Here is a 9,982-nt window from a genome sequence, read left to right as displayed (position 1 = left end):
TGGGCATTTAGTTTAATTAGGTATCTTTTTTACTCTTTGACCTCAGGGACTTTACTGTTTAACTATTTAGTCTATTAGCTGTGTGATTTTATAGGCATTAATTATTTAAAAAGTTTTTTGTATTTCCAATTTTGCTGATATTTTTTTATCATCAGTGGGTATTAAATTTTATCAACTTTTTTTCCAAATTGTCTTTTCCTTGATTTGTTCACGTGGTCATTTTTGGATGTTAAATGGAGCTTGTATTGCCATTGTAAACCCAACTTGGTCTTGATGTATTGTCTCTTTTTCTCATGTGTATCCTGGTTTATTGACACAGTGTTTTGCTTAGGATTTTTATAGCTCTATTTAAGAGATACTAGCCTGTGAATTTTCTTTCTTTAATACTTTTGTCCAGGTGTCAGATTTTATTGTGGGCTTATGTCCTGGATTTGGCAGTTGTTTTTTTTTCAATTTCTGTTCTCTGAAAGAGTTTATGCACCATTGACTGCCTTTCTTTGATTGGTATTGGGTTCCTTGATTCTTGAATTTGGAATTTTTTTTATATTACAGTTTTGATTTAATTACGTTTGTCAAAAATATAAGCAATACTAAGTGTTTTTAAATTTTTATTTATTTTTTTTTTTGTGTATGAGTGTATTGCCTGCATGTATGTAAGTGCACCTGTGCCATGTGGTGCCCATGGAGGTCAGGAGAGGGCATTGGATTCCCCTGGAAGTGAAGTTAAGGCAGTTGTTAACTGCTGTGGGTGCTGGGAATTTGAACCTGGGTTCTCTGCACAAGCAGCTGGGCCATCTCTCTAGCCCCTCTTTTTTTTTTTTTTTTTTTTAAATGACATGATTTTACTGTGTAGCTTGGATTGATAAGGAATTCAGTCATAATGTAGACCAGGCTGGCCTCAGACTCACAGATCTTCCTACTTTGGCCTTCCCAGAGCTGGGATTAAAGATGAGTGCCTGTGGGGTTTTTTTGTTTTGTTTTGTTTTAGTGCCTGAGTGTGTAATATATTTTGGTGACTCGACCTGTATGCATTTGAAAATCCTGTGTGTATTTTAAAGTTGTTGGGGACAGTGATGTATATGTTCATTTGGTTAAGTGGAAGTTTTTACAATTTGAATATTTTTGAATCTACTATTTTTATGTGTATGACCATATTGCTTGCATGTATATAAGTGTACCCATGTTGTGCAGTGCTCACAGAGATCAGAAGAGGGTGTCGGATCCCCTGGAACTGGAGTTATGGATGGTCGTTAGCCACCACGTGGGTGCTGGTCCTCTGCAGGAACAGCCGGTGTTCTTAATCCACTGAGCCATCTCTCTAGTCCCAGTTTTTACAATTTTTTTTTTAATTTTAAAAAATTTTATTTATTATTTTTATATTTTTATGTGTATGCGTGTGTTGCCTGCATGTAGGTAAGTGCACCTGTGTTGTGAAATGCCCGCGGAGGACAGAAGAGGCTGTCGGATCCCCTGGAACTGGAGTTACGGACAGTTGTTAGCCGCCATACAGGTGCTGGGATTCAAACCTGGGTCTTCTGCAAGAACATTCAGTGTTCTTAACCTCTGAGCCATCTCTCCAGCCCCAGTTTTTACATTTTGTAACTTTACTAATACTTTTTGTGAGTTTCTGTTGCCCAAATTCCCTCTGGGTCTCCAGTGCTGTCAGACAAACCATATATTTTATGTGCATGTATTAACTTACAAAGGAATGAGAACCCAGTGTCTAGTCCCATGCCTCCAGCAGCACGGCTCAGAGCCTGCCATATCAGATCACACCACGACTACCATAGTCCCCGCTAGCATTCACTCACGCCTCGGGCCAGCAATCTCGCCCCAGGTCCACAAGAGCTGCTTTGTCCTTGAGCTGTTGTGGCTGGCTGTGCGTTCCCCACACCATGGGCGCTACTGGTGGCTTGTGGCTTCTCTCCAAGATGGCTCCCAGCAGCCCCTTAGTAGTCCACATTCTGCGCCAGGCCCTGCCCATTGGAGGAACTAGCCAATTGGGAGACACTCCACCCCTTTCCTCCGCTCTTAAAATCTTCCCATCCATCTTCCACTGAAGTCCCTGAGCCTTGGAGGGGGTGATAGATGAAGGGCATCTCTCGTATCATGGCAAGATAGGGGCTTCTTGGGCCTCCCCATTAGTCATCTTTAGGCCGTGGCCACTGATCTATCTCAGTGGTGTTTCTTCTACTGTAAAGACAAATGGAAGGAAATAGACACATTTAAACAAACATGAATGTAAATACAAATGCCCAGAAGATATTCCAGTAGGTGTACTCTACTCATTAAAAAATATACTCATGATGGCTTCTCTACTAGGGCCTGTAGCCTATCTCAACGTGAGGTGTTGGCCTGGTCTATAGCACCAGATGTGTGTTTCACCCCTAGGAGTGGGCCTTATCCAATTAGAAATTTGTCAGTTGTACGTGTGTTGGTTGAGCCATTATTGCACCTGCAGGTATTGGTTGGCATGTCCATAGTGTGCAGCACGCAGGGTCCATCGTTAAATAGAATTATAGGGGATCCTTTCTTCCCCAACCATCTGCATCAATATTAATGTCATCCATCCAGTGGCACGTAGTTTTTTTGCTTAGTTCCACCTCTTCTCCCACGCTCACAACATGCAGTGTCCTCAGCAATATGACCTTACCGACCTTTCTAGTGTACAACCGACATTAATGGCAATAGCTTTGGTGAATTGGAGGACCTCTAGGCTCTCTCTCTGACCAACAGCTCATAGGGGGGCAACCCACCTATGTATAGTTTGGGAGTCACTCCTCATCTTACCCAACCTACAGAAAACTCCCAAGAATCTTACAGCCATAGTTGGCCTTTGCTTCTTCAGGTATCTTTCAAATGGGTTTCACATCTGTAAAACACTGGAAGGAACGTTAACATTATATATTAAATCTATCATAGACAAGGTCTCACACAGCATGGAAAGGTTTTGTTCATTCGTATTAACTGTTTTCTCCATAGATCCTTGTTGGGTACCATAGCATGGGTACGAGGCATTACTTTGGTTAGCTCTTTACCATTTTTAGTTATCCCTTTGGATTCTTTTATTCTTGATACACTTACAGGTGTTGGCTCTAGTTGCCTGACTCTGCACTGGGCTAAGGAGGCAGGGGGCTTCTCCTGTCCCCGCTGCGTTTGTTGGTTCCCTGAGTCAGAGAGGCTCTGGGTCTGCCTCCTGCCTAGACACATCTGTCATCTTACCACTGACCACACCAAGTTGCTGGGGGAGAACTTGGTGGGAAAACCTGCTTCCACCCCTAGTATAGCCTTTATCAGAAGAGAGATGCATCTTATTTAATCCTTAGGGATTCTTAACCACCCCCTGTGCCGTTGTTATCCTTCGAATGTCCTTTGTAAACTGTTATTCTGGTTTTAAAACCTTCCAGAAATGCTTTAGTACCGAATTGGTTTTCTATCAGTTTTTTCTCTGGGGATTTGTGCTTGATATAAGTGTTGCCACATTTGTCTTCGAGTAACCCAAGTGGAACATTTCTTTGGTCTGGTCTTTTTTATATCTCTTACAGGATGTTCTGTTATTTTATAGACACGTTTTACATGCTGGTCAGAATCATTTAGATTTGCCAAAGCCTCTTTCAATTTACAAAGATCCTGTCCCATCAAAGGGCTTAGTAAAACCATTAAAGCCCCATACCATTCTTGAGGTCCCAGTTGAATTAGGCTTTCCTTCATATCTCTGGTGAACACAGTCTTATTTGGCCCAATGAACTGGACATCATATATTGCTTTTCTCATACCTAGTTCTCTCAGTAATGCCTAGCCCTCCTTTATAGTCCTCCAGCCCCTGCTAATCATGTTAGTCTTCCTTGGTGACAACCATGTATCTTTAATGCCTTCTACCAGCCACCCCATTAAGGACTGCTCCCCCCTGCATTGGCCTAGGTTGAACAGCCTATATTGCAAGGACAGATGGGTGGTTATATAACTCAGCTGTGAGGCTTCTGAAGGACTTAGACTGACGTCATTTGCTCCCATGTCCCATACTCTCACAAGCCACGTGGACAGGGGCTCTCTGCCTGCTTGTAAGTTTTTCCTAGTTTTAACAGTTCTAGCATGGAATGTTTTCTAGCTACAGCACAGTTAGCTTTTTCCCTTTTTACTATTATCTGTCTTTTCCTGAGTCCTTAGACTTGACACAAGTCAAAGTGTCCCGTGTTTTTTTTCTCTGTCCAGCTCTCACCTGGTCTACCGGTGCAGCCTTTTCAGCTTTCCCTGCCTGGGGTGCATCTTTTGTCATTAAAAGTGGCCGCTCTCTCTGGGGGCTCCCTTTGGGTCCAGAGCAGGTAAAAGATTTTCTAGCCTTTGAGTAACCTTTACCAAATCTTCACATACACACAGCATATCCCCACATTTACAGCATAGCTGTGGCCCATGCTTCTGCATGGCTGGCCTCTTTTTAGTTACAGATTTTATGATCCATTGTATAGCCCATATGACTATCCCTAACCCCATTAACCATATGGGTTTTGATTGGCTTCTCTCCTGGGTTTGGGACTCAGAGCCCGGCTGACCTGCCACAGGGGCAACAGGAACAGCACTGCTTTCTGAGACCCACATCCCCAGGGCTGTATTTCCTTTATCGGGCCAGGCTACGCCAGTTTTGTCACCTGAATTCCCTCTGAGTCTCCTGCGCTATCAGACAAACCATATATTTTATGTGCATTTATTAACTTACAAAGGAATGAGAACCCAGTGCCTAGTTACATGCCTCTGACAGTGTGGCTCCGAGCCCACCATATCAGAACGCGCCATGACTACCACAGTCCCCGCTAGCATTTGCTCATGCCTCAGGGGCCAGCGATCTCGCCCCAGGTCCACAAGTGTCAGTCCATTCTGTCCTTGAGCTGCTGCGGTGTGCTCCCAGCAGCCCCTTTGTAGTCCAAGCTCCGTGTCAGGCCCCGCCCATTGGGGGAACTAGCCAATTGGGAGACACTGTCAGTTATTGAAAATTGTGTTAACTATGTCTCTGAATATGTTTCTCTGTTTAGAATGGTAGAATTTTGCTGCTTTATGTATTTTGAAGCTATTATGCAGTTAGGCACACAATGATTTATGATTATATATCTTTCTGTTGAATAAATGGCCCTTTGTCATCCTTCTAATTCTTTGCTTAAAGGCTGTGTTGTTTGATGTGTTAATGTAGTAGCTCTGTCTGCTTTTGTATTCTCTTTGTCAGCCCTTTTTCTTTATTTTCTGTCTTGTAGGAATTTGTTAAGCTCTGTCTGCAGGTTATCCCTTCCCAACTTACTTTCATAGTTAGTGAAGTATTTATTCTTTTGTCTTTTGTTATAATTTTAAGAGGTTTGGGAAAAGCCCGGAACTGCTTTTACACTTTAAGCAAGAAGGTTCTTTTACTTACTGTCCAACCATTTTATTTTCGTAGATACTTCAGCAGTTGAGTCAGCTGTCATCTCATCAAGAAGCTATTATGAAATGCTTGAAAAGTAGGAAAGAAGAAATCAAGCAGGCTCTGTTAGGAGAAATAGTTGATATTTCTTGTGCACAGTTACAGGATTTTGATTGGCAGTTAAAGGTAAGAATATAGTTTTGAATTTATATGGTATTGTGTTTTGCAGTTGAATATAGAGAAATATTTCTTTTTATTAATAAGTACCTAAAATTTGTTATTTTGAGACTACATTGTTCCAGGGTAATATCAAGAATCATTTAAATTACTTGTTTTGCATTAATGTAGACGTAGGAGCACTCTTAAGCATCTAAACCATGTGTAGTAACGTTCTTGGATAATGAATTTGACTAGACCTGTCACTTATAAGTAGGGGAGAAATATCTGCTTAGCATATAACCTTGACTAGAGTGTTAAAGAGGCCATAGCTTTCTCAAAATTGATAAATGTGATTTTGCTTCTAAGGAGGAAAATTTATGGTATTAAAGTGGCAGTTTTCAAAACATGGTGAAAAGAGAGTCATGATGAGTAGGGGCCGCGAAGAACAATTTCAGACCAACCTTCTGTTCTTTGTAAGGTACAAACTAGTGGATAAAACCCAGAAATATTGTGTTTCTTGATCTTTAACATAATCTTAGATCAATAAAGTGCCTCGTGTTGATTTTGTGGATTAAGAGGGAAAAAAATTGGGGAAATGGCACCTTCAGCGGGTTCCTAACTGAGTAATAACCACTAACAGAGTCATGGTAGCCAAGGAGGTGTCTGTGGTTTTGCTTGTGCCTCAGTCTTTAAAATTGTTAATTCTATGCTTATCAAATTTGACGGTGACACAGAAATAGAAGTGTAGTAAATAGGTGACTAGATCAAAGTTTAAAATTATTTTATAGCTTGTTCTATTGGACTAAATTAAAAAATAACATATTAATTAGTGATCATATAAGTAAAGTTTTTCCCATATAAATAATTAATGCTCTTTAGAAAGTATTTTATTATTTTTTTATTTTTTGTGTATGAGTGTATTGCTTGTATGTATGTAAGTGCACCCATGTTGTACAGTGCCCTTGGAGGTCAGAAGAGGGTGTTGAATCCCCGGAACTGGAGTTAGAGACAGTTGTTAGCTGCCATGTGCATACTGGGACTCGAACCCCTGTCCCCTGCAAGAGCAGCCAATGCTCTTAACCACTGAGCTATTTCTTCAGCCCCAATAGCTAATGTTTTAATAAGTATGAAAGATAGGGGAGAGATAGTAATAGTAGCATGCATGAGAAATACTTAGTTGTTTTGATTTACCAAATTGTAGCTTAACAGATGTTGATTCAGTCTTACATTTTGTTGGTAGAAATACAGTGCTTCAAGTAGGGGACGGTTTTCAGAGATTCTGTTTTCAACTATGAAATCTTTTCTGTTTATTAAAGTTAGTTTAGTTTTGACTATCAGACTTAAGATGTGTTTAAACAAATGTTTATCAAGAGTTTAATAGCTGCTGGTCAATAATTAAATTTCTTAATTTCTAAGACTATTTTTAGTTATTTTTATAAATGAACTGCCATCTTGATATCGTTTCTTTAAAACTTATGTTTCTTGCTGTATTGGACACATTGAGCACTTCTGAGTTTCTATATTAAAAAAAATTGTTACGATCCTAAAAAACAGAGTATCTTGCTTAGCTAGACAAAATTACATCTAGACACTTGTTTTTGCCGCAAAACTGCTACTACTTTTCTCATCTATTTCCTTTCTATTCCTGTTCTTTGACTAGGTCTTATTTTGACACAGGTTGAAGTTATTTCATCTAAGTTTTCCAGTATTTGACAGCAAACTGTCTTTTTTTTTCTGGTATGCTGTTACCAAACTGATGCTTGTTTAATGTGGTGCATTTTCCTGCTTACTCTCCCTCACTTTAAATAGCTTGGACTTGCTAGTGACAAGATTGCTACTTTACAAATGCCACTTTTAAACCTTCATCTGGATGTAAAAGAAGATGGTGATGTAAAACCATATTCTGTTGAAATGAGTAAAGAGGAGCTGCAGAATCTGATCAGTTCCTTGGAAGCAGCTAATAAGGTATTTGCTTTAATTTGATCACCTTGTGTGCTTACAGCTTTGACTGATAGGCTTAGAGCAATAAAAGAAAAACTTTGGCTCACTTTTAATGCCTCTCTTTTTGTTATTTTATATGAAGCACAGAAAATAACTGTTGATAGGTTCTGACCTCTAGTTTTAAACACTGTTAATTATAACTTTCGGTGTTTACTGAATTTTGAGCATAACTTATGAAGTAGTTATTTTCGAAATAATAGCAGTACAGTTCTGGTTTTGTTTTGTTTCAGTGCTCATTAAGTTTAAAAATAAAAAAAATTTACCTTAAGATCATGAAATTAGTTGATTCTGAAGTTTTGCTAATTAAAAATATTTATGCTCCTAAAAAAGAAATGTATTAGAGTGGATAACTAGTAGAAAATTGTAATCTTCTAAGTGTAGGAGATGAAATATACTACAGTTAGGACAAAGTCAGGTTGAGATGGGTAGGATTAATGAATGCTTAAAAAATTCTTTATATTTACAAAGTAGTGACTACCTACCAGTAATCAGTCCTAGTGCATTGTATGTGAAAAAATACTGTTTCAGCAGTAGAAATGTGCTGTGAGAAGAAATCACCATAATTCTTATCAGTGTTGTTCCTTGATTGTTAGCATTTTCTCTGAGAGGTCAAGTCTCAGTGAACGGCTGTCAGTTATTCCTAGCCTTCCTGGCCATTATCAATCTCCTGATTTTCCTGCCCCTTTAATTACCCCCACCAACACCTTAATCTCAGCACTCTGAGGGCAGAGGCAGGAAGATCTCTGAGATTGAGGCCTGCCTGGTTCATAGAGTAAGTTCCAGACCAGCTGGGACTACAGAGACCCTGTCTCAAAACACCACCAACACCAAAAAATATAACCCTGATAAACATCAACATTCCATACTCTGTAGTTTCTCACATTGTACATTAGCCTTCATGATTGGTCTTCCTGCCCAGTGACCAAACTAGTAGCTGAAGCCTGGTTGGCCTTTGGGTGAGCCTGCCTATGCGAAGTGGGTGTGGCAGAGCCTGGGGTGAATATCCTGTGACCTAAAGCAAAGACCCAGGCAGGCAGGTGCCAGAGGTTGCTGTTTTGTACCCTCCTTCAAACCCCTCTGTAGATGTCCTGGAGCATTTCATGTAGTGCATCTCAGCCTCATTCTGGGATAACCTGGTATCATTTCTCCAATTTGTCTTTTAAGGTGGTCCTGCAGTTGAAATGACTGGAAATGATGAATGCCAGTGCTGTCCGCATCCACTGTTGGAGTTGGTATGACAGAGTGAGCACTGTTCAGATGGTCAGTGCTACAGGCTGAGCAGCGCTGGATCACAACGGAGCAATCTGTCAGTGGCCCTGAAGAACAGGAGATTGCTTGGCTGATAGGAAATGCAGAGACTGAAAGATGCAAATGCTGAAGTAGCAGTTTCTATTTCATAATGGCTGTTTTTCTCTCATTTGTTAAGTAATTGAGGAATGTTTGTAAAGTTTTATTGGAAGGTAAAAATAAATTATAAAGTAATGTAAACATACAGAGCGCAAATACACTTGAATATTGCTTAAATAATGATGTGGATAGTAAAAACATGTATTATCGATATGTTATTTGTGATATTTAAAGCATTAATGTTTTTAAAGAATATATAAGCTTCATATGTAACTCAGGAGGGTCCATGTCTTTTTTATGTTTCAGAGAAAAGATCATGAATTGTAAAATTTCATAGAGAAAAGTACTTTAACAGACACGAATAAGAAAAAATTTTAAATTTGTGTAAATAATTTTGAATTTATGAATTGTAGAACTAAAATCTAGACTTAAAAAAAGGAACATAACGTTATTTCTGCACTTCCTGCTGGCATTGGGAAATCTGTAGTCTGATAAAGAGTAGCTGTCATGGTGTAGTGTACATATTGTTACTCAGATATCAGGAGAGAGTGATTGCAGGTTCATTTTTATAAATTCTTAATATAGACTTTAAGCTTTTGAATGTTAACAAGTTCATTGAAGTATAAATCATTTTTAACCTCAGCCAACTTTAGAAATAAGCATCTGAACAAATAAAAGTGTATTGTTTTATTTTCATGTGTGGCTTTATTTCCAGTGACTTTCTGCATACCTCAGTAGTAAGTACCTAATTAGTTGATCTCTGCTGTTTTTGACCTTTGGCTCCTTAAAGCAGCAGACTGTTCTGTGAAGTGTCCAGAGCAGTACTTGCTGTTCTCATCGTGTAGGTGAGGGCAGGCTTAATAAATAATTACCTGTGTGATCTGAACAGTGCTGCTCATACTGTGTCTCTGTCTAGTGCTGGTCTTGGACTGTTGCACATCAGTGATTAGAAAGGGAGCTTGAAGGCCAGGCATGATGGAGCATGCCTTTAATCTCAGCACTTGGGAGGCAGAGGCAGGCTGAGCTCTTGTGAGTTCAAGGCCAACCTGGTCTACAAAGCGAATTCTGGGCCAGGAAGCGCCCCCCCCC

General features: G+C 39.7%; 1 protein-coding gene across 2 annotated transcripts in view; it reads left to right on the top strand.

Moving 5' to 3' along the window:
* Nucleotides 1–9,587, top strand: part of Commd8 (COMM domain containing 8) — a 14,173-nt gene extending 4,586 nt beyond the window's left edge. For both annotated transcript variants that reach the window (XM_008837694.3, XM_029565699.1), the window contains exons 3-5: nucleotides 5,423–5,572; nucleotides 7,355–7,510; nucleotides 8,711–9,587. In XM_008837694.3, the coding sequence (XP_008835916.1) occupies nucleotides 5,423–5,572; nucleotides 7,355–7,510; nucleotides 8,711–8,731 (327 nt within the window). In that variant the 3' untranslated portion in view covers nucleotides 8,732–9,587. The remainder of the gene's footprint in view (nucleotides 1–5,422; nucleotides 5,573–7,354; nucleotides 7,511–8,710) is intronic.
* Nucleotides 9,588–9,982: the final 395 nt, after the last annotated feature.

This window comes from Nannospalax galili, unplaced genomic scaffold (assembly GCF_000622305.1).
Source record: "Nannospalax galili isolate Female #2095 unplaced genomic scaffold, S.galili_v1.0 scaffold318, whole genome shotgun sequence".
Taxonomy (NCBI): Eukaryota; Metazoa; Chordata; class Mammalia; order Rodentia; family Spalacidae; genus Nannospalax; species Nannospalax galili.
The sequence above is the reverse complement of the archived record's forward strand: the minus strand, read 5'-3'. Positions and strand labels throughout refer to the sequence as shown.